Source organism: Passer domesticus, chromosome 17, assembly GCF_036417665.1.
Source record: "Passer domesticus isolate bPasDom1 chromosome 17, bPasDom1.hap1, whole genome shotgun sequence".
Taxonomy (NCBI): domain Eukaryota; kingdom Metazoa; phylum Chordata; class Aves; order Passeriformes; family Passeridae; genus Passer; species Passer domesticus.
In genome coordinates this window covers 8,716,482-8,739,522 of record NC_087490.1, presented here as the reverse complement: position 1 = coordinate 8,739,522, position 23,041 = coordinate 8,716,482, and the positions used below count along the sequence as shown (strand labels likewise).

The 23,041-nt window shown below is 41.9% G+C and overlaps 2 protein-coding genes and 1 long non-coding RNA gene across 6 annotated transcripts in view; 1 reads left to right on the top strand and 2 right to left on the bottom strand.

Annotated features, from left to right (window-relative positions):
• TTC28 (tetratricopeptide repeat domain 28) overlaps nucleotides 1-7,960 on the bottom strand; it is a 107,691-nt gene extending 99,731 nt beyond the window's left edge. For both annotated transcript variants that reach the window (XM_064393016.1, XM_064393017.1), the window contains exons 1-2: nucleotides 7,862-7,960; nucleotides 2,005-2,283 (exon numbers count right to left, since the gene is read on the bottom strand). In XM_064393016.1, the coding sequence (XP_064249086.1) occupies nucleotides 2,005-2,283; nucleotides 7,862-7,945 (363 nt within the window). In that variant the 5' untranslated portion in view covers nucleotides 7,946-7,960. The remainder of the gene's footprint in view (nucleotides 1-2,004; nucleotides 2,284-7,861) is intronic.
• A 627-nt stretch (nucleotides 7,961-8,587) lies between these two features.
• LOC135282559 (uncharacterized) lies at nucleotides 8,588-15,381 on the top strand. Its single transcript, XR_010348661.1, has 3 exons — nucleotides 8,588-8,833; nucleotides 10,250-10,365; nucleotides 11,283-15,381. It is a non-coding gene; the product is annotated as an uncharacterized LOC135282559 (long non-coding RNA).
• CHEK2 (checkpoint kinase 2) lies at nucleotides 9,239-22,994 on the bottom strand. Of its 3 annotated transcripts, none has more exons than XM_064392456.1 (16): nucleotides 22,688-22,994; nucleotides 21,452-21,703; nucleotides 20,806-20,930; nucleotides 20,422-20,569; nucleotides 19,588-19,678; nucleotides 18,527-18,635; nucleotides 17,434-17,487; nucleotides 16,818-16,879; nucleotides 16,240-16,339; nucleotides 15,701-15,787; nucleotides 14,827-14,990; nucleotides 14,515-14,630; nucleotides 13,106-13,191; nucleotides 10,900-10,980; nucleotides 10,235-10,326; nucleotides 9,239-9,925 (listed from the first exon to the last, which is right to left on the bottom strand). In XM_064392456.1, the coding sequence occupies exons 2-16, from the start codon at nucleotides 21,696-21,698 to the stop codon at nucleotides 9,889-9,891; spliced, it is 1,599 nt and encodes a 532-aa protein (XP_064248526.1). In that variant the 5' UTR covers nucleotides 21,699-21,703; nucleotides 22,688-22,994; the 3' UTR covers nucleotides 9,239-9,888. The 3 variants fall into 3 exon arrangements, with proteins under 3 accessions (XP_064248526.1, XP_064248525.1, XP_064248527.1); XM_064392455.1 differs by having other exon boundaries at nucleotides 9,240-9,925; nucleotides 22,695-22,993; XM_064392457.1 differs by lacking the exon at nucleotides 9,239-9,925 and having other exon boundaries at nucleotides 10,095-10,326; nucleotides 22,695-22,992.
• Nucleotides 22,995-23,041: the final 47 nt, after the last annotated feature.

Genomic DNA, 23,041 nt, shown 5'->3' with positions numbered 1-23,041 from the left:
ACACCGAATCTTTAACAGTTAAAAAATCAGAGACAAGGTTCCAAATGGGATTATGAGGGTTTGAGAGAAAGGAGGGAAGTGTGTGATGCACTGACAAACTGAAGATACCACTGTGAAAAGATAAAAGGGAAGATACAAGCAGTGACTGTGGCTGAGCTTTATTCAGGACAGGATGCCTGCAAAAGTTATGTTGATTCTTACACTGCCAACTGATAGTAACTTTTGAAGTATACAAACATGCTGTATCACAGAGAAAGATATCCATTACACACTGATGGAATAAAACAAGAACAGATGCTATGTCATCACAGTAGTTTTCCCACCAATGAGGCTCAAAATGTTATGTAAAAGTGTCTCCTGACTTTTTGGTAAAACAAGAATCAATAAAGAAATAGAGTTTGCTTAAAGTCAGGTGGACATTTAATAGCAGAACTAGAATTGAAACAGAGTTACTTCATGTTTTTAAACTCACTGATATGGTCTATCTGGAAAAAGAAAAGTCTTTTTTTATTATTAAGAATGTTTTGGGGTTTTTAAAATATTCCACCTTAGTACTGCATCAATACATAAGTCTATTATGTCAGTATTTAACTGACTGTTAGCAATGCCTTCATTTAACACAGACAGTCTTTTTAAGCTCATAAATCTTTTCCATCTTATCTTCTATTTTAATCCAAAAGTCTTTTCCACTGATCATTTCAAAGGTAGTTATACTTTTGTGACTGGCATTTTGAAAGTATTCTTTTATGGTACCTTTCCACAAATTTGCATCTAAGTCAGAACTGTATTAAATCACTACCAGGCTTCTTAGAACCAGGATACAAAACTGAGCACAGACACCCTTGATTTTACACTCCTCAGCCACCTGCAGCCAACCAACCTGGACAGCTAGAGTTTAATGACAATACAAAATTTTCTACTTTTAAACAGAGTCCTTCACACAAAATCTTTTATGACATGCAGTAATATAAACCAGATAATGACCAAAGAAAAACCCACAAGAAAACCCCACTCAACAACACAACTTAGAAGTTATAAATCATCTCCCTGACAAAGCAGGAGTTTCCTCTAATGTGGACTCATTCAAGTCTTAAGGAAGCATATGAAAAAGCTTTTCTAGAGGCTAATAAACAACTGCAAATCAAAATACAGGAATTAAGAGTGATTTGCTTTGAAATAGAAGAAAACTTCAATAGTTTGGAGCCCAGCTGGTGCAGAGCACCATGCTTGCCACCTGCTCTGATTTCTGAGGAGAGGAACCTGGTGATGAGTCTGCTCTCAAACTGCACCTTTAGCTGAAGTGGCTCATAAGGATGTGTGAGGGACTGACAGGAGAAACAGAATCTGGAGCAGATGCTGTTAAAATCAATTAGCACACAAAGGCCTGGCCCTGGACTAGCCAAGGCCAGGCAGCTACTGGAGCAATCGATAGCAGCTGGTGGGAAGCAAGCCCAGAGGAAGAGGCAACCAACATCATTTGCTCTTTACAAATGTTTCCTTACATAGTCAGGTTTTACTGAGAATGCCAAGATACATATTTCTTCAAATGTTTGTCCAAAATACACTACACACAAACACTCTTTGAACAGTATTTTGAAAGGCCTTATCATTCTAATGTACTAATAAGAATGTCTATGCTACCTCTCAAAAGTTCTGGAACCACATGTTCCTGGATGCTGATGAATTCTGACTACATTAAACATTAAAACAGATGTCTGGTCTTCACAACCCAGGAACCATGCTGTGTTAAAACAGTAAAATAGTAGCATACTCCCATTGGGGAACAGTATGCTTACACAGAAAACTGTTTAATACCCAACAGGTAACTCAAGTCAAACAACTTTTAAACAGAAAATATATTATTATCTGGAGCTTTTAACAAGACCAGACTTTATTACAGAAATGCACTCTTTTACACTGGGTGCTACATATATGACCAACAACCCCGCAGGAGTTCCTCCTTCCCTAGAGGAAATAACACAGAAGACAAACACACTTCCTTACCTTCGGCCACTTGGGATTGAGGAGTCGTGCCTTGATGGCATCATCCAGGGCCTTGTCATACTGGTGGATCTTCATGTAGGCTGCAGAACGGTTGCTGTAGAGGATGCAGTTCTGGGGGTCCACCCCCAGCGCCTCGTTGTAGAGCACGATCGCCGTGTGGAAGTCGCCGTCATGGCAAGCCTGGTTGCTCTGCCGGACCTTCTCCACAAACTCAGCTTTGCTCAACATGGGACTGTCAGGACTTTTTCTTCTGAAGGATTTTGATCCACAGAAAGAAATCTGGCAGGGGGAAAGGGAGAATTTTTATGTTAGTGTTAAGAAAGGCTACTCAAAAAGGAAAGAGAAAAAGAGATTGAATTATTAGAAACTGTACAGCAAAAATTAAAGCCACCAACATCACTGCAGAACAAAGGATGAATTCAGAACCAGATTCTTAAAAAAGTAAATTGTTTATCTATTGAATCTCTTTTTGAGGGTACAGGAGTACCAGAAAGAGTCTTGCAAAACATATAATTCCCTAAGAATGAGGTCTTCTAGACACAAGAGCAGCTGCAGTCTGTTTACATACGCTGCACTCCACACTCAGAAGTGCTTTTCTCCTCAGCCATGCTATTGGATTCTACAGCACCAAGCAGAGTTGCCAGGTAGAGAACAGGTGGCAGCTGTGACTATGAAGATGATGCTGGTACCTCTGAACTTTGATATCACAGAGAAGCACAGGAATACACAGACAATGGAAAAACGTGTAAAATCTCTTCAAACCAAAGAACCTGCCCTGTAGCCTCTGCTCATAAACCTCTAAGCCCAATGACATGCAGCTGCAAATTGTTCATGTTTGGGAAGGGAAGGAGGAGTTTTTAGAACCACATACACTCACAGAAGGAAAGTGGGACAGACAATTTATTTTAACAACATAACAATCCTCCTTGGCAGAGCCACCCTCCCATGCTGACAACTTCAAGTAATACAGAATAACAAATAAAAATATTTAAGCCTTCTAATTATAAGACATTATTTAAAGTGAGCTGTAGAAAATCCTAGTCCCGTTGATTGTGGTACACTTTTTCTCCTTACTTAACTGTCTACATTGCAAATTTTCCTCAACAACTCCTTTGCAGTCAGTAACTGTTTCTGTCATGCAAATCCTGCTCTCTCCCAAGGACACTCAAGAACTCAGCAAGAACATCTTAGTCCAACTCTCTTCACAAGGCAGTTGGGAGCTGTGCAGTAACAGTATTTGGCAACAGGCAATGCAATACATATGTTAACATATAAAGTACTTGAAAATATTCATTAAAGGTTTAGACTGCTATAATTAAGATTGGTGTCATCTAGTTTTAGTCCTGCAAATTGAAAAAGTTTAAGAATATCACATATTGTTACCACAACACAACAACCACAGGGTTTAAATACATTACCAGAGCCAGCTGGGGAATATTTTTAAAGGTGGAAAGGGAAGCAAGCTGTAAACTGACATCCTGTCACAAGGATCAATTGGTCTATAGACTTTTTTTTCCTTTTCTTCCTTAAGTCAAATAACAACAATAGAAAAGCATCAAGTTAGAAACTACTGATTTCTTATTTTTATTATTATATCCATTCTTTCCTGACAGTGTGTGTTTGTCCAAACTTTTTCTAAATTTCTCTATTGAAGGAGATTCTATGTTTTACTCAGGCAATCTCCTTACACTGCTTCAAGATTTTCATCATTAAAATATTTTTCCTAATATCCAAATCTCCTTTGTGTCAGTAAATGTACTGTTTCTTGTGCTGTAGTAGACTGAACCAAAACCTCTATTCCTTTCATCTGTGAGGTTGTTTTTCCTACAGTATTCTTGCTAATGCTGGCACTGAACACGTTGCTTCATTCAAGCAGTGCAATAACTCACACATCTGTGAGCATCTGACAATAAACTTCATCCCATGGACAGTTTGTTGTGACCTGAGGGCAAGAACTGAATATGAAGATTCAGCAGCTGTTACATGGGCACGTGTCCAAACACAAAGGTGAGGAAACCCTGAAAAAGGTAATTAGCCAGCAGAAGGCTTGGAGGAACTGCAGGAAAGGGGGCTGGTGCCAGGGGCAGCAGTTTCTTCCCGTGTCTTTAAAGGGGGCTGCTGCCTCCCTCCCTGAGTATTTCCTGGTCACTGACCTGCATCAGGGACAATGAAAAACACCAAATGTAATCTATTTCCCAGGCTTTTATCACATTCAGAGTGAACAACTGCAGCTACCACAAGCAGTACCACAACAAGCCTAAGTTATTCAGAAGATAAATATTTCAAGAAATAGATTCCTGACCAGCTGTGGCCATACCTGCCTCCACCAGGAGGGTGGCCTGATGTGAAGGCACAGGCAGCCCCACCCTGGAGAGCTCAGGGGCAGCAGGGGCAGCTCACCCACCCCTCTGCCCGACCACAGGGACTCTGCTGCCCGCCCAGGACCACCAAGAGCTACTGAACCCTCAGCAGTGGGACCTCTGCAAGGGCACAAAGCACCCAGCACAACCTCGAGGAGCACCAGTGAGACAAGTCCAACAGCTGTCTTTTCTGGCAGTTTATTATGCACAAACAAACGTGCACACAAAGCTGTTAATGATCCTTCCAGGATCACACTGCGAGTCTGTAACAACAAGGAGAATCCATGAGGACACATCCTCTCGGTCCAACTGAAGTGGTTTCTGCCTCTAATATCCTGTGACGTTAAACAATCTCGTGAAAAAAAAAAAAAGGAAACTACGATGGTAATTTGTGGAATATGTTACTGTTTAATTCCTGCTATCATGAGAACTACGTAAGGCAGTAAAACATCATGAGGTAAAAGAAAAAACCCTGAAACAGTAAAACTGAGTCACTCTGGCACTCAAACCACAAATGAAAAAAGATTATGATTATGGTACCAACTCACAAAAAGTACTCATTAGAAAGTCATCCCCTCTGCAGTCACCACTGCTCCTCTCCTGTTAACACAGTGGAAGGTGATGGTAATGCACATATTTGGGCTGCCTAATATTTTGCTACAGAAGGTGCCTGCATGTACTAAACTAATGCTAAAGAAGTTTCTTAGTGCAGCAGAACAAATAAGGCTCTAATGAAGTGCAGAAGAGGTTCCAGTGAGAAAGTCTGAGTTAGAAGCTCATATATTTCTCATAAAGTAGAATGTGGCACAAGCTTCTCAACACTACTCCAAACCAGCATAAGACAGCAGAAATCAGCGCTTATTGTGATGTCAGACAGAAGCTTCCACAATACCTGCTTCAGATCAGACTCAGCAACAAATGTCCTTCACTGGTGAAAAAGTCTCCTCTGGGAGAAGGTGCTCAGGATTCAACCCTGCTGGCCAAGCAAGTGGAGTGTTGAAACACACACAACCTTCCTTGGTCTTTTTCAAGATGAAATGAACTCCCAACCACCCCCAAAGCAAACAGGAACTCGAATATACAGCAAAACTTCTCTTACAAGAACTTTTGTCTTCCCTGATGAAGCTTGTTAAACTTAGTCCTCTCTACAGAACACCCATTAAATAAAAGAAGAGCCCATACACACTGAAAAATGTGTCTGAACAGCCAGAGGGAACAGATTCCCAGTGAGTTCCAGTAAGAATGAGAAGAGACAACAAATTCACATTCTGCTCCAAGAATACCAAATAAAACAATGTGGTACAAAAGTAAATGTTTTATCAAAACACCAATGTTATACCTCAGAGCTTGTTGGTTTGTATGCAATTCCTCTTATTTAATGCTACATAATGCAAATTATTTATTTGATTTGATGATGTCTTGGGTGGCATGTCCATAGTTAAGATATCTTTTTTTAAATTATTAATAATTTTTAAAAAAACATACTGTGATACGTAGAATTTTTCTATTTCAAATTATCTAAATAGCTCAAGAGGCTACTTATTGAAGCATTAGGAAGAGGAAAAAACCAAAAAGAGGCAAGCAGAAAAACTGGCAATCCTAATGGATTCTGAAAAAAAGTGACAGTAACTTAAGCTAAATACAGGTTTCCAAAATCAGCTTAAATCTGTAACTGAGCTTCCCTTTCCATGAAAACTTCTACACAACGTATATTTTAATCTGTAAAATGGTTTTATGGTTTCTCTCCATATTCTGGGGTATTACTGTTTTTCTGCAATAGAAATTGGCTTCAACAAGAGCCCAAGAACAAATAAAGCACATGGAGTGTGTCCCTGAAACCTCCCAGCAGCCAGCACTTCAGCCAGGCTGTACCACACTCCTGAAGAGATATGAAACCTTGCCAACCTTCCCCTAAACAGAGCAGAATTACAGCAGAAATAGTGTGGAAAGAAATGAAACACCACCAAAACTGGAAGTTTAAGCCACTTCAGGATGATATGAACTTATCAACAGGAAGGAAACAGATTTTTTTTTTCTTAACTGGAGCTTAAACAAAGTTTTCTATAGAAAATGGTTTTAATTTTTTTTTTTAATGGAAAAAAGTTGTGAGCTTTCAATACTGAGTTCGGAGAGATCTGCACTTGTGACAGCAGTTAGATCCACCCTAATTTAAGGCATGCTACATATTGCTAAAAATTGTAATAACAACTATTCAATCCATGGCTAAATTACAACAGTACTTTTTGGTTCATGCATAATTTTTAAAACTAGTTATTGTTAACAATAATTATATAAATATATATAATTAAATCAGAATCTATCAATGAGGAAACAGACCTTTCCCTCCGATCTGTCTGTGAGCCAGAGGGAGAAAGAGGCAGCAACGAGGGAGTGATGGACCAGCAATTCAGGCATGAACAGTAACCTCACTCGAGGAACACCTGTTAGGGTAACACTCAAAGCACTTCCACTCATCCGTTTAGGAATTTATCCACTTGCCACATATCCATTTCAAAGAGCCTATAAAGGGCTCCATTAGCACCTGAAGAGCTCTTGTTTCACACCAGAAGAAAGCGCAGGAGAGATGCTATCTAAGACTGTGAAAACCTCCAAGAAAAAGGAAAGACACTAACATTAACAACTCCAGAAGAGAAGAGGAGGAAGGTCAAGAAGGCACAGGCACCCGGCTCTCTGGATTTCAGCTCTCTGTTCACTGGTGACAGCCAGGGGCATCCCTATGGCTGCGACACCCAGCTCCGGGAGCGCAGCTGCTGCCCGGGCTAAGAGCATCGCTGATCGCCAGCCTGTGTGCTCAGCCACGCTGGGACACCCGCTGTCACCCCTGACTGAATCCAGTCCCCGGGTACTAAGCTCTGCCAGTGACAAAGCCCTCATAACCAAGTTCAGAACAACTTTCTGTGCCACCGAAGCAGGGTAAGGAGCTCCGCAGTGCTGCCAAGGACACCTGACACGCTTACCTCCAAACTTCGCAGATTTCAGCGAGCCTGGAGTTTGTTTACGGGGGCGCCAGAGCGAGCACAATGCCCACGCCGACATCCGAGCTCTGTGCTCGCGAGGGTCCCGCTCCAGCTAGCGGCGGTGCTCGGGGCACGCAGCCCCCGCTCCGGGGCCAGGCCCGGGCCCTCCGCCGCTCCTCACGGCGCAGGACCCGCCCGGGCTGCGGGGACCCCCGCCCGCGCCGGGCTCCCAGGCAGCGCGGTCACTCGCGGCACCCCAACGTGCCCAGGGCTTAGGGAGCCCAGAGCTCGGCCTGGAGTGCCCGGAGCCCCGCAGGAGCTGCCCCACGGCCGCCCGGCCCCTCGCCGCGCCTCGGGCCACCGGGCCTGCGCCCCCGCCGAGCCCCTCGGCTCCGCTCCGCGCCGGGACAGCCGCCAGCCCGCGCCCCGCAGCCTCCCCCGCCGCCCGCGTCCGGCCCGGCCCGCGGCTCCTTCCCGCCTCCCGACCGCTCCGGCGCTGCCCGGCCGGCGTCAGCTCACCCGGGGCGGCTCCGCGTCCTGCTCCCGCCGAGCCCGGCCCACCGCCTCGGCCCCCGGCGGGGGCGGCGGCGCCTGTTGCTCCATCGCGCTCCTGCTCCTCCTCCTCCTCCTCCTGCGGGGGCCGGGGCCGCCGCCGCCCCCGCCAGGCCGATCCCACTCCGGCCCCCGGCGCCACGTTCCGGGCCCGGCTGAGTGGGACCCGCCGTGCCCCGGCCCCGCCCCGGGCTGGGCTCCGCCCGGACCCCGGGCACCCCCGCCCGACGGCGCCGGGCCCGCGCCGGACGTCCTGCGGCTGCAGCCCGGGCTGCCCCGGCCGCGGCGGCCCCGGGACACGGGGCACAGAGCAGCGCTCGCCTCCCCGCGAGCACGGCCGAGCTCCGTGCTCACGGAGGGTACGGCTCCAGCGCCGCTCTGTCGCCACACGGGAGGGGCACCGGCGGGCAAAGGCAGCGGCAGCCTGAGCTCCAGAGTGAGAGCGGCCCGCACCCCGAGCGCCGGTGGGGATGCTGGTCACTCCTGACACCGCACTGGCCAGGCACAGCGAGCCTCAGCACTTTGCTTAACCCGAGTCTTCCAGCTGCTGGGACCCATCCTGCCTTTTGAAATGAACAGGCAAAGTGGATTATGCTGAAGACTCCTGTGCTGCGGGTAATAAGTGATAAAGAAATGATTTCTAAACTATCTGAAAATTGGATGCCACTTCACCGCAGTGAAACTTACTCTTCCATAGAAAAAAAAATGAGTCTGAAACTTCAGAAAGCTTTCTGCAATCAAATGATGAGCCCAAAGGTGTGCCATCAAATGAGTGAGATCAACTTTAGGACATCATTGGAAAGCAGGTCCTAGTCAGGACCCAGGGAAAGGACCCAAGCAAAACAGTTACTGATTATCTAACAACTGTGGGATGTAAAACAAAGATGGAGGAATAAATTATGGAAGTTTTCTATTTCTATCTAAAAACAAATAGACAGTGTAAGTAGCCTAGGGAATTACCTTCTCATCAGCAATGATGCAAGTCTTTTTAAAGTAACTGGTAACCAAAGCCCAAAGGCATCAGCTTTTGCACTACACCAGGACACAAATCTGGCTCAGTGCATCCTGTGATTCTTTTATGTGGTAAATGGCAGCTGAGTGTTCCCTTCTACTTCAAATGAGATGCAGTAAACACCAGAACTCCCTGAGGATGTGCCACTGACAGATTTGCACCCAAAGGCACATCCCCAAGGACAGACACGACTTTGTTCTATCACCCCACTGCCTGTGGAGTGGACTGGAATCAGTGGTATTGTTTCCATCCAGATGCCCATGGATGTTTCTCCATCCAATCCATTAAGAAAGGTATCGATGTACAAGAATCAGCATTTTATCATTAGCATTGGTTTAATATCAGATATATCAAAACACACAAGATCTCTGCAATCGCACACACATGAAATGTGACTCATGAATATATTAATTCCTACCTGACATGGGTTTATTCCATAATGCATTAGGTTTTATTCTTTACAAATCAACTTAGAGTAGATGCCTTTAACCAGAAGTGCATGTTGGAGAACAGAGTTACTAAACTGTTCTTTCAGTCAGTTATGAAGTTAATAATCCTTCAGTAAGAGGCACACAGTTCAAAATTTTCACCTAACAGGCAAGCAAGTTTTTCCTCTGTCAGTTCAGTTCCTAGTTCTTCCCTGACAGGAATTTATAAATGTTCATTTCATCTCTTGTTATCATGTTTCCTCTTACTCATCCCTCCCCTGGGAAATAAACATGGTACACACATGTTAAAACACCGTGCAGATGGGAATTGTTGCTTTGGAAGCCAATCAGCCCCATCCCAGTGCACAATGCTGTGATTCTGCCAGTCCAGCATTTACTGTGGAGCTTTACCTGAAGCCCAGAGCACCTCAAGGTCCATCAGAAGTTTTACATCTCAACTGAATAGTCTAAGTGTCCTCAGAAGTCTGTGGGCAGCATTGTGTCAGGTAATGCTGTGTCTCAGGCAAAAGCTCAGCAAGTTTAGTATTCCTTCTTCATCTGTTAGGACTAAGCATTATTTCCATGCCTAACCTAGAAATTGGAAAAGAAGAAAGAGAGAATGTAGGTGGGGTTGAAGCTAGCCTAAAAAAGTGTTAGTAACTTAGTTCAGGAGTTTTTCTGACACTTTCCTGGAGTCAGACAGCTGGGTGGACTAGAACATGACTAATTGTGCAGATTCTCATGCATGCACAGCAGTCACTTCAGTCTTACAAAGTTATTTTTATTTGAAAATTATACATCTTCAACAGTTGATTCCATTATTAAGATATTTCTTAATAAAAAAATCTGCTCTCCATAAAAAAGCTGTCATTAACAAAGTCATTTTCTCTTCCTTTTCACCTCATTTTCTGATAGGAGGTAGAAGGAACAGCACGTTTAGCAGAGCCATTGTCTTCCTCATTCTCATGGGGACGCTTTCTCGTTGTGGTTGGCTGGAAGAAAAACACAGGAGGATGGCTCCAGGAAACCAGGTAAGGCAGAACCTGACTTCCTGCTTGCTCCAGAACTAGAGGTGTTAGTGTGACCAAAACCTAACCCCTGTTTCTCTCCCAAGATTAATCTAATTATATTTGATGGTTCTCATATAAGACATTGCTCCCAGCTTGAAACAGCTACTGTTCATAATTTTCCTAACTAGCATCTGGTGATGAATGGCACAATGCTGTCCTAACCCTGCACCAGCAGGAGAATTTTTACTTCAATACTAAACATTAGTGACTTGAATCCATGAAAAAGAAATACATTCAACCATTTTATTCTAAATATAGGACTAATCCTTTAAAGCCTAGGCAAGTGTTTCTATACATTTAAACAAAGTGTTGACAAAACATGGAAATCCATGGATGCTCTTCAGGAAACAGAACTAACCAGCAGGCTGCCACCTACAGCCCAAGGGTACATTTCTCTAAAGTCTCAAAATTAACTGATTTTCTTAGTAAAGATTACTTCAAAATCTAGTTTCTCTGTACATCAAATATTAATCTTCAAATATCTACTGCACATACCATTTTTGACGTTTCTGGTGGATTCATACTGGTACGTGTCTGAGCAAGCAGCTGTTCAAATGTAGTTTTCATATCCTCATCCTGCAAAAAAACCCAGCATCTAAGTCGTATATAGAATATTTAAGGGAAAAGCAAAGATTGGAAACTCAAAGAGAAGTGAATGGGACATTCAGTGCTAGAGACAGTTAGAAATAAAGATCATTGAGGTCCTAAGGATTTCAGCTGGTTTTTTTTTAGGTGAAGGCACTGGAGAGGGTCCTTTTCCAAAGCAATGGAGTATTGCAGTATCTCCTTTTTTATTTAACTATTCTTAAGTGCTACAAAAAGGATTTTACTTGAATATCCATTTAATTTTATATAGAATTTTGACTTTTCTTTTCCAGTGTCACCTGATTTGATTGTGGCTACATTTGAATTGATGGATAAGGTAAGAAATATTTTTCCATTGATGTAACAAAGACCTGTGGTTTTTCTTCAGCATGCAACCAAACTAATCTTGTACCATTCAAAAGACTTCAGTGAAGATTTCAGAGGCAGAAACAGCATAAGTGTTTATGTGCCTTTAAAAAATGTTTTATTAAGTAAATACAGGTAAGAAGACATTTCCACTGAGCAGTACTTAGGTTTACACAGCTCAACAAGTTTTTAAAGTTCTAGATTTAAGCAAAGAATAAACAACTTGTTTTGAAAACACTAATTTGAAAGCAGTACTAGTTTAAATAAATCTGCAGAACATGCTTACTTCTAGTATCTGAAAAATTCCCTACTGCCCCCAAAATCATCAGAGGGCTAGCAGGCTGGCCACAGAGAGAATGTGGATTTTCCTGCTGACTTGTAAAGTCGATACTTCCAGACAACACAAGAGGGAGAGAGGAGCCAGTAACTCCTCACTACTGACAGGAACAGGACTGGGGAGCTCTTTTGGTGATATGAGATGTGTGATACCTAGAGCTGAGCATGCTGGATGCTGGCCTTCCAAGCAGTCTACATCACCTATGAACACCTGACACTCTGAACAACAGCCCCTGGAGGGAAACAGCTCAAAGAGCAGCAGCTGAGTGCTAGACAACATCTGGATTTTTGGCTATGATGTTTTCTGGAACCTTCTGTCCTGTCTTCAAAATTAAATTTAACAGTAAGAGATGTCCTTACATGGAATATATAATCAAATTAATAACAACTTGAATATATATATATATAGATATATCTTAAATTCTTAGCTCATCTAGATCAGTCATCTATTTCCCCTTCCCCCTTATGCATACCAGCAATTTTTAAAATCAGTGTTGCATGGTTTCTGAATAACTTTTTCTGCTCAGATTTATAATTCAAATGTAAGAGTCTATATCTGATGAACTCATTGTAAATGTTACACACATAACTACAGTAAGTAAAACCCATGAATGCCAGGAAATGCTTCCTGATGCCCAGGAGCATAATCAAGACAAGTTAATCACTTTAAAAAGTAATCCACCCATGTTTTTTGTCTCAGAACACTATCAGCTGTTGAGCACTGAGGGATACTCCCTTGCTTCCCTCATTTCTTATGCTCTTCACCAAAGCCTCTGAAATTCTCCTGTTCCCAGTGGGGGAACAGGAATAGTCTTGTGCTTGGTGTGAATAAACAGAACCTGTTGAATGGCTCAGATGTAGGCTGGGTGACATTTTTCAGCCTCTTCAAGCAAAAATATTCAAGAAAGCTCATCGGTTCAGTGGGTACCTCTGCCAAAATTAAGAAAAGACCACCTAAAGACTATCCCTCTCAAACCTAATTAGACTGTAACAGGAGGCAGGGAAACCATCACTTCCTACTCAGAGGATTCCCAAAGCAGGGACACTTATTCCTGCACAGCAGAGTAAAAACAAACTAGTATTGGATGCTTGCCAGAAACAAACTGCACTGCCTGCCCACACAAACATCTGAGGAGATGGGGCTCTGTTCCAATGCCCAGAAGGAGAGGTCCATCCTACCAGAACCACAGTCAGACTTGGGCTCTAAAAAACACATCTGGATCTCACGTGTGGAAGAGTTCTGGGAAGAGGTGTCTCAAAGGGATGCAGAAGCTGCTTACTGTATTGAAAGAAGGTATCCAGGAGACTACTCCATGCTGCTTTTGCAGTCTCTCTACAGGGACTATTGAAAACACATGATATGAACAAGTTATCCCTCAAACAACACAGCTTTCACTTAAAACTCAATTCCTACCTGAAGCCAAGGATGCTCTAAGGCCTCCTCTGTGGTAAGGCGTTTGCTTGGATCCACTACTAACAGCTTCTTCACAAGATCCAGAGCTAAGACAATAAAATGAGCTGGTTGGCATGTGGTCAATACACTCATTACCTGAAATTTGCCTACACCAAAACTACCTGTGACAATGTTCCTTACACCCCTTCAGAGCAATGCACACAAGTGCAGGCTGGGCAGATCCCTTTTCTTTTTCTGTGCATGGGAAGGGCTGCAGACTGCAACCATCCTTCCTTCACATGCACACAACTCCACACTTCTCAGTATACCAGAATTACCCTTAGATATATTTAGCATATACACAGTTTATGTTCTGAGCATGCACAGGAGGCTCAGCACTTCCCTAAAAGCTTCAGTATTACTGTGGAAAAGCAAAGACAGCTTAATTTATCCTGGTTTACAGTGTCTTGGAAAGCAGATTATCCATCTGGGAAAGTGGGAGAGAAGAGACAGGACATACACATGTATGCTCAACATAAACTTTCATCTTCTTAGGAAGCTGCTTAGTAGACACTGTGAAAAATATGGCATTTATGTTGTATTTCATTACTCCAAATCTCCCATAAAGGAATTTCAGCAAGATTTAGTTTTCATTTGATCAGATTATTCTGAGTACATATCAGTAGGACTATGGAAAGTATGTTAAAATTGTACATTCTCATGAAGGTCTGATTTAATATTGAATAAGCTCCAAACTATTCAGGAAGAAGTTATATTTGATAAGTTTATTAGACAAAGGATGACCACATAATTCCTCTGCACATAAAAAGAAGTGTCCAAGGTAAATACTACAGTTATTTTGAGTATATAAAATGTCCTGAAAAACTAAAAGCACACAGACAGTAATTATCATTTTAGTTTGCTATGCAAAAACTCAGTTTCACAGACTACTTCACTTACAGTGGGCCAAACATAATAGATGATTCCTCAAATGTGACTGACACTTTCAGCTCAAAGACTAGCACCATGAAAGGACTCTCTTGGAACGTTTGTTTTTTGGAATTCTAACTCCTATTCCTTAAATTACTGGTATTTTTGGTTCAATACTTGAAGAATCTTTAGGCAAAGTCTGTAGACCAGCTTGATAAAGTCAGAAGAAAAAGTGAAAAGAGGAGAAACAGATGTATGTGCCCACAAACTCTGTACTTGTGTGGTTAATTATGCTAAATACTACTAAGAAATCTCTTCAATAATAAAGTATGTGCTCTTTCTAATGCTTTAACTATGAACTTCAAAAAATATTTTAAATATATTAGCTTAAAAATGAAACATATTAACACACAATGTGTCATGCAGCTGAAAGGAGGATAAAGGAAAATAAATCTACAAGAAGAGGTAGATTTTTGCTACCCACTGTGCTGGAGTCATACCCATGTCTGACACATGCTTCCACTCTTTTGCAATGAATGTGTATTTTCCACGAGTGATTTGATCCTTCAGAGAGAGCTGAGTATTTTGCTCATTGAATGGTGGATATCCACACAAGCTGTATAAAAGAGAAGTTAAACAACACTGAATTTCTCATAGCAAATGAAACACTGAAATCACACATTTTAAGGCAGTGTTTTTATACATGTAGAGTTTTAAACTTTCCCTTCCTCAAACAGACACTGAAGTTGCCAAGTCTCAAGCCATGCATGTCAAAGACTGCCCAGTGAAGGTACAGCTACACAATATCTTACCATACAAAAAGAATAACTCCTAAACTCCAGCAGTCCACAGCTCGGCTGTATCCAGCAGTCCCAAGTGAATTTAGAACCTCAGGAGCAAGATACATGGGAGTACCACATAATGTTTTCATAAGAGAAGCTTCTCCAAGAATCTTGGATTGTCCAAAATCTGTAATCTTGTATTTAAAAATGGTAACACCACATTACATATGAGGATGGACTGTACTAGAACACATCATACTGTAGACATACATCAGGAGGTAGCATTAAGTTTCTTCCTTCCAAGCCAGTTCCAGTACATGACTATGAAGTCACCCCAAATATTTTTAAAGAGGAAGAGAGAGAAATATGACAAAGAATCACAACTTACACTACAAAAAAAAATACTCTGATATTTGGATATAAATGGACAACTACAGAATAAAGGTATTGTAGCCTATTAGAAAAGTTTACATGAAAAATATGCATTTCAGTATGTAAATAGAGTCAATGCTTTCTCTGGGGGAAAATAAAAACAACACAAGAGAAAATACAGAACCCTAATTTCACCCCCCCCAAAAAAAAACCCCAAATCAACAACAGAAAACATCACTGTCACCACACAGCCTGGACATTTGTGGGAATGCTGTCTGTAATTCAAGAATTTAGATTTTATTGGGGGGAAAAAAATCATTGACATTTGAAAATACATATGTAGTGTATGGGTTTAAATATCCACAAAAGTAAAATTACAATTATGAAAAAAAAGGCCTATGTTTCAAGTTACTTCATGGTTTGTATGACTAATTCCATAATATCTTTTTGGCTGTGTTCAATGAAATATCAAGAAGAATATGAAGCAACACTCCCAAATTTTTCCATTAACATGAAATGTAATTTTCCTTACCTTTACAATACAGGTCTCTTCAGAAGATGAAAGCAGCACATTTTCTGGCTTTAGATCTCGGTGTATAATTCCATTGTCATGAAGATACTAAATACATACAGATGGGAAATTAAGGAAAACCAGACTATTAACTTGTTTTAAAATGTGAGCTTCCCATTTTTTCTCATGGCAATGGCAGGATAACTGAAATGGCTGTGTGAGAGGAGGGCAAACATTTAAAACTCCCTAACATAGAACTGTCCCTTAAAAAAAGAAAGATTTGGAAAACAAAACAAAAGAACCCACACCAAAACACCATCACAAAGAAGCAAAAAAGCACCTTAGAAATAATTATGCTTCAAGTGTCAAATCTCATGCAAGCACAGTGTGCAGACCCACATTCTGTGTCACCTTTGCAGGAATTCTGATTTTCTGTCTCTCTCTCGTTAAACCAACTTGTTAAGAATGCTGTGCTGATTGCTTGCTTGGGTTTCAGCAATGGCAAGTGACAGAAAAATTCATCTTAGTGACTTTTTTTGGTAGAATTCACGATTATGTACCTTTACTGCCAGCAGCATCTGATAAAAGTACAACTTGCAGATCTCTTCTTTCATCTTGACTGGCCTTGACACTCTGTCATACAATTCTCCTCCTTCCATCCTAAAACAAATGCAGGTTAACAAGCCAACAATAACTTCCAAAAGATTCATCTCATTAGACAAGACTAAGACCAAAACATTTGGCTATTCTGGCTACAGAGAAAGACTATATTTCTGAAAATGAGTGAGCAACATCCTAAACACAGCACAAGCATGGCTGAGGTAAGGTCAATCTCTTGAGTCTTCACTGGGAGTTGTTACATGATTTTTGATCAGCTCCCTTTTATGAGCTCAAAACCAAAATAAAATAAAAATCCACAACAGCAGCAGAGCAAGCAACACCCAGGCCCTGAGTGCCTACAAAGCACAGAAGGATGATTTCTCCTGGTTATCTAGCTCCTAATATTACAAAGGTTTTAGAGAAAAGTGGAGGCCAGCAAAACGAAAAACAAAATTATAAAAGCAAAACCTCCACAGTTCACTGTGGCTATGAAAAAAACATTTCATTTTATGCATTTACTTTCAAACAGGTTACTTACAGTTCCAAAACAATGTAGTAATCCTCTGCTTCAAAGAAATTTTTAATCTTGATTAAGCAAGGCTAACAGAAAAGGGAACACAAACAGAGACACACAAAATAAAATAATTTGTAAAAAATAATCCTGAAGTTCTTATTTCACTATTTCAAACCAGGTCACTTAAGCTAATATTTAACACAAGTGACTTGCAAGCCCCCCAGACCACACCATCAACACTTTATCTACTTTACATGCAGAGGAAAGAGAGGATATAAATTCAAGAAACAGCCAGTGGAAACTAGTCTTTACATTTAGTTATTTTGCAGCATTTAGAAAAACTTGCATCAAATAAAAATTTCTGCCACAAGGGCTCAGTTAAAACTTCTCCTGTGATGTTTCTTCTCAAATTTCTATCTCAGTTATCCAAAGCATTAAAATCTCAAATCTGCTAGGATATAATACACTTAAAAGAAGAAAAAAAAGACCCATTTAATAATTTACAAGGGAAATTATCTATCTCCTTTAACACATTTCTGAATGGATAAAATTGCTCTTTCATTACTACACTAAGGTCAGTAAACTAAACAAGTACATAGAGGAGAGAGCAAAAATAATAAAAATGTACAGTAATACTCACATGATCTATTTTCTTCAAAATTTCAATTTCTGTATTGATATTTAAACCTGGGTTCTATTAAAAGAATCAAATACCATATTGGGTAAGACAGAGCTGTTCTGGAATAAGACATATGAGAAATAAGAGACAGTACCAGAAAAGAGATCATTTCATGCCTTTTGCTATTCTAAGTGATCATAACATACAATTTTTTTCCTATAGAATTATCAGATACCTTCAGTGAATTAAATAAACAGAGTGTTGTCAATATCTGGAATGAGATATTGCTCCAGACATGTAATTTCACTGCAGGTTAGAAAACCTCAACTAATTTCCAAGTTAAAAAAAATTATTTTTGCTTATATACTTGTATTGTATTTAAACAGCTTTTCTCCCTCAAGATGCTTTGCACATGAGCCAATCTAAAATTACACGCTACTATTTTGCAAGATAACATAAACAGATTCTCTAACCCGTGGCTTAGGCACAACTAATGAAATCAGCTCAGCAGGGATTTTTTTGCTCTTCTTCCAATCCAAATCAATCATCTTGGAACACACAACTTAACCCATACACAACATTCCAGATATACTCCTGTGTCTGTTTTGTAGAAGAACATGTAATTATAATTCACAACAGCATCTTGAGCCAGTCCTTGCTCTTCTCCAAGTTCTGGCTTCTGCCATTAGACCTTCCCAAAAGGCTCCATACAATTTTCTTAAAAAGTATTATGATGGAGCATTCAAGAAAATTAGCTTCATTGGTACATTTTTGGTCAAGACTCTGCTGGTTATCATGTGTCTATGATTTTAGGACATTTTAGGACATAGACCAAACCCTGCAAGACTCCACACCACCCCTTGTATATATCCCATTAACAGTCCTAAATGATGAACCTAAGGGAATGTGGTCAAGGAATAAAACCAAGAATTCTGTACATGACACAAGATCAAAAAGCATTTTTAAATTAAATACTGAAGACATTGAGTAAGAAAATCCTCATTTGAAGAGAGCTGAGGAGTCAGAGAAGTTACCAAATATTCCAAGACTGCTGCAAGGCGGCCAAGACAGACAGACAGACAGACAGACAGACAGACAGACAGACAATACTTACTTCATCACTCAGGCCACTTGCCACAAATTTCCGTTTATTGATGATTTTCACTGCAACTTTGTTACAGGTGCTCTTCTCGAATGCCAGTTTGACTTCTCCACAGGCACCACTGAAACAAGAGCACAGCTCTGTCAAAAATCTGTAACAAGTGGAGGCAAATGAAAGCATAATTTGGAGCTGGCTGCTTTCTGAATAAGGCACATTGTCTGTTCTGAGGAAGTACTCAACAGTTAAAGTCTACAGCACTTCTCAGGAAACATTCAAGAGTTAGAAAGTCTGTTTAAACACAAGTGTTGCCAAGGGCCATTCATGCAGAATTGCAGGAGTGCATCCTCTATTTGTAGCAGAAGTACTGGCAGGTAGGAAGGACAAGCTCTGTCAGCATTTCCTCCACGCAAAGGCATTTAGGAGAAGAGAACTTAGGAATTAATTCTCTTAACACTGCACAAATCTGAGGAACAGATATGACAATGCTTGTATTTTTACTAAATAGCAATTATATTACAGAAAGAAATTCTTCTGTTTTCCACTCAGATTTGTTTCTACTTAATTATTCACCTCCAGATTCTTCACCAACTAACTGTTTCCAAAAGAGAAAAAATAGCCCCCATTTAAAATAGCTTCTCTCTCCTCTTTCCTGGACAGTTCTTTTCATTTTCATCTGAAGGCCTCAGCAGTGATATTGTAGGAAGCTGTATTCTGACATAAAGCTCTTCCTTCTACTTCCAACAACTGAGTAAATTAAAATACAAACTTTAAAAACACAGTAAGAATTTACAGACTCCATTCCCTTCTACAGAAAAAAACCCCAATCAAAACAAAACAAAACCTGGTTTTTGCAATTGGTGGCAGGTTACAAACCCCAAACCAATCAGAGAGACAAAGCCAAAATTCCTGTTTAAATTGTTTTAATTAATATATTTATTCACGTGTTATCATTCATTTTTTCCCTTTTTTCTTTTAAAACAGCAGCTCAGTTAATACTGGTAATAAATCCAGCACAAGATACTGATAATGATAATGAAATTAACCCTTTCTGCTGAGGGGAGAAGGATGCTTACCTTCCCAAAGTCTTGGACATGATATATTTCTCTCTGAATTCTTTAGGAAACATCATCTGATCATCCACCGTAAGATCAGAAAACACAAACACTGGGAAGACAAGTGGAGATCATTTTCCTATTATTAGGTTTAAAATTTTTATTAAAAAAATAGCTATGTTTTGTGAGCTTTTATAATCAACAATATAACTGAGAAAATACTGCCTGCTAGAGGAAAATCTAAATATATGCTATAAATTATACCAGCTATGGGTTAGCAAGGTGATCTTAGTGCTGAAAAATTACATTTTGGGATTAAATTCACAGCAATCTTTAACTAATTAACTACATTTAAGGGCAACAGGAGTAAAAATTTCAATGTCCCAGCAAAGATCAAAGAGAAGTAATAATCAAGAAAACAGCATCTTAGTGGAAAACCAAAAACAAATAAACAAAAGCCCAGGCCTGTTTATTTTTCAGAGGATTTTCTATTTATGATGCATCTGGTTAGGTATCTGGGGGCATTTTTTCAACTTTTCTTGAATAGTCTGTTCCCACCGTCATTTGCACAGCTACTGAAGCCCAAAAGGGTTTCAAAAACAGGAAAAAAACTATAAAAGTTTATACTCTAGTAAAGTGCTACCTGATGCATATTTCTTTAAGTTTTCTTTTCCGGTTTTTTCCTAAGGTTGACATGGATAATGTTTATGTGAACTATTTTTGTTTTTATAAAACACCTATTAATGAGATGCGCTCACGAAGCAGCTCAGCTCCCAAGAAACAAACTCAAATTAATGCAGAAACAACCTCCTGGTCAATACATGAAAAATCTACTTAAGTTCAAGCACATTTTACCCTTATTGGTCTGTACAGACAATGCAATTTCACAGTTGTGTGTCAGTGGAAGCCTCCTCCCTCTTCCAACGAGCTCTCTATTAACAAATGTCCCATTTGCACTGTGGTCTTCAATGTAGGCAACAAAGGAATTTCTTGGACCCATTTCCTCAAAGAGAAAAAAATGGAGAAGATGACAGTAAAGAACAAATGACTTTACAATAAAGACATGATACACTAGGAATTTACTATTGTTGACTCAAGAAGTGAGACTGAGTTTATTTCATAAAACATATGAATGGGGTATTGCCAAAAGGAGTCAACCCTGAAGATACTTTGATTTCTTTAGGATCTCTGCCCCAAAGTCTCTTTTTGAATTAATAGATAAATATTTTTAGTACTTACCCTGAAAATTCTGAAGTGCTTCTTGCTATAGTTTTGGTAGAAGCCAGTCTCAGACAATCCCAGCTTAGAAAAACTGTAATCACAGCTTTTGTCCCTCCCAAACCAGTACTCCTCATTGACACAGTCTGCAGAGGAGGGGAGGGTACAGCAGAGAGAGAAGACAATGTTGCAGGAAGTTAATAACTGTGGCATTACAGAATTATTCCAAATAGCAATGGATAGGATAACAGAGACAAGATCCTTCCCATAGAATCAAGTTTGTCTTAATTCATACAAAGCACCACACCTTGTCAAATCCTTTAATAATTTTACCCTCTTCAGCAGTAGTATTTTTCAGTTTACCATCAGCAATATAGAGACATATAACTAAATAAAATAAATTATAAAATTTGTTTCAAATGAAGCATGTAACAAAGAATATGAACACCCCAGAATTTCTACAAGTCTATGGCAGCTGTGTATCTGAGAACTCAGTGTAAACACTGGGATGTAGTATGGAATAAAACATTATAGCAACAAGTTCCATATCTAACTTTGCTTGTAACGAATTTGAAAATGAAAGGACACTGCTCTTCAGCAAGCTGCTCAGAACTTCTCTGAGATCCTACAAAGAAACCAAGAGATTTATATCACAGTATGCACCTACCACAGTTGCTGAAACCTTTTCCAAGTGCAAAGAGTCGACCCCAAGGCTGAGGATTCAGCTCTTCAGATTCCTGGTCCTCAGGGATGGACGGAAGCTCCTGAGTGGGAACGGTGTCCAAGGAACTGAGAGTCCCAGAACTTAAGGAAGACTGACTGGTGCTCTGTGACCCACTGGAAGAGCTGGTACCACTCTGTGGCTGCTGGGCACTCTGAGACTGCTGTGCTTCGCTTCCAGTCTCTCGAGACATGTTGGCTTCAAAGAGAATGTTAAAGAAACCGCAATTACTACAGCAAAGTAAAACTGGCAAACACTCACACACTGCACTGTTAATGTCCAAGTCCATTCTCAGCCTCAAAGATGCAAAACTTACAACCAAAGCGTGCATGTTTGAGTTACAAGCAAATTCCCAGACACTGTGCAAACCAGGATGGTTTTCCTTTTAAAAGAAAACGTGGGGCGGCCTCTGCTGGTCCTGAAGCAGAACTAACCCTGATTAATTCCCGGATTGCTACTGGGTCATACAGGCATGGGCTGCGCTCTGACAGAGCATCCCCGCACGGAGCAAGGGACCGCGGCTGGTCCCCAACACGAGGAGAAAAACAGAAAGGAGTAAGAACTGTAATGTGAAATAGGTTTTCTGGGAAGCCCCCGAGAGATTTATCACACCTGTTCACAATAAGTGGACAAAACCTTGCCAGATTCAGACACTCACCGCAGCCGGGGCAAGAAACAGCCCGGAAATTCACAGCCTGCGGTGTTTCCTTCTGCACTCAAACGCTGCCCCAGCCCCTGCTACAGCCTCCTCAACACAGCCGTGCTCGTGAGCCTTACCAGCTGTATATGGGGTTTTCAGCTGGTTGCCATACACTTTCATGTATACTTTTCCTTATCGCTTTGCTACATTTCATTACGAGCCATAAACTCGCGGCATCTCCCGAGTTCCCTCCCCGTCCCGCTGGTCACAGGTGTTTACAAACACGGGCGAGGCGCGGGCAGAGCAGCACCACGGCACCGTTCGGGGTGGGAACGAGAGGCCGCCGAGCCCCACCGGGGCCGGGAACGAGAGGCCGCCGAGCCCCACAGGGCCGGGAACGAGAGGCCGCCGAGCCCCACCGGGGCCGGGAACGAGAGGCCGCCGAGCCCCACCGCCCCCCGGCCCTGCCGGCGCCACCGCGCCCCGTCCGCTGCTCCCACACCCACACGGCCGCGGGACCCCTCTAGGGGTGCTGGCCCCACCTCTGACCTGCGCAGCCTTTCCATACAGGAGCTTTCCCTCGCGTCCAGCCCGAGCCTCGCTCAAAGCGCTCAGCCGGCGGGGCCGGGCCCCAGCGGCCGCCTCGCACCGCGCGGCCCTGCCAGAGCACTGCCGCTCCGAACCAACACCGGCACCACGGCCCCGCCGAGCACTGCGGCCCCGTGCCCGGCGGCACGGCGCGGCCGTCCCGGGAGAAGCAGGGGGAGCAGCCTGCGGCGGCCCCGGGCCGGGAGAGGCGGGCAGGGGAGGGAGCGGGGACGGGCCGGAGCGGGACCCGAACTCACGGCCGGCGGGGCTGGCGGAGCTCGCGGGGCTCGCGGCAGCCGTGCGCGCTG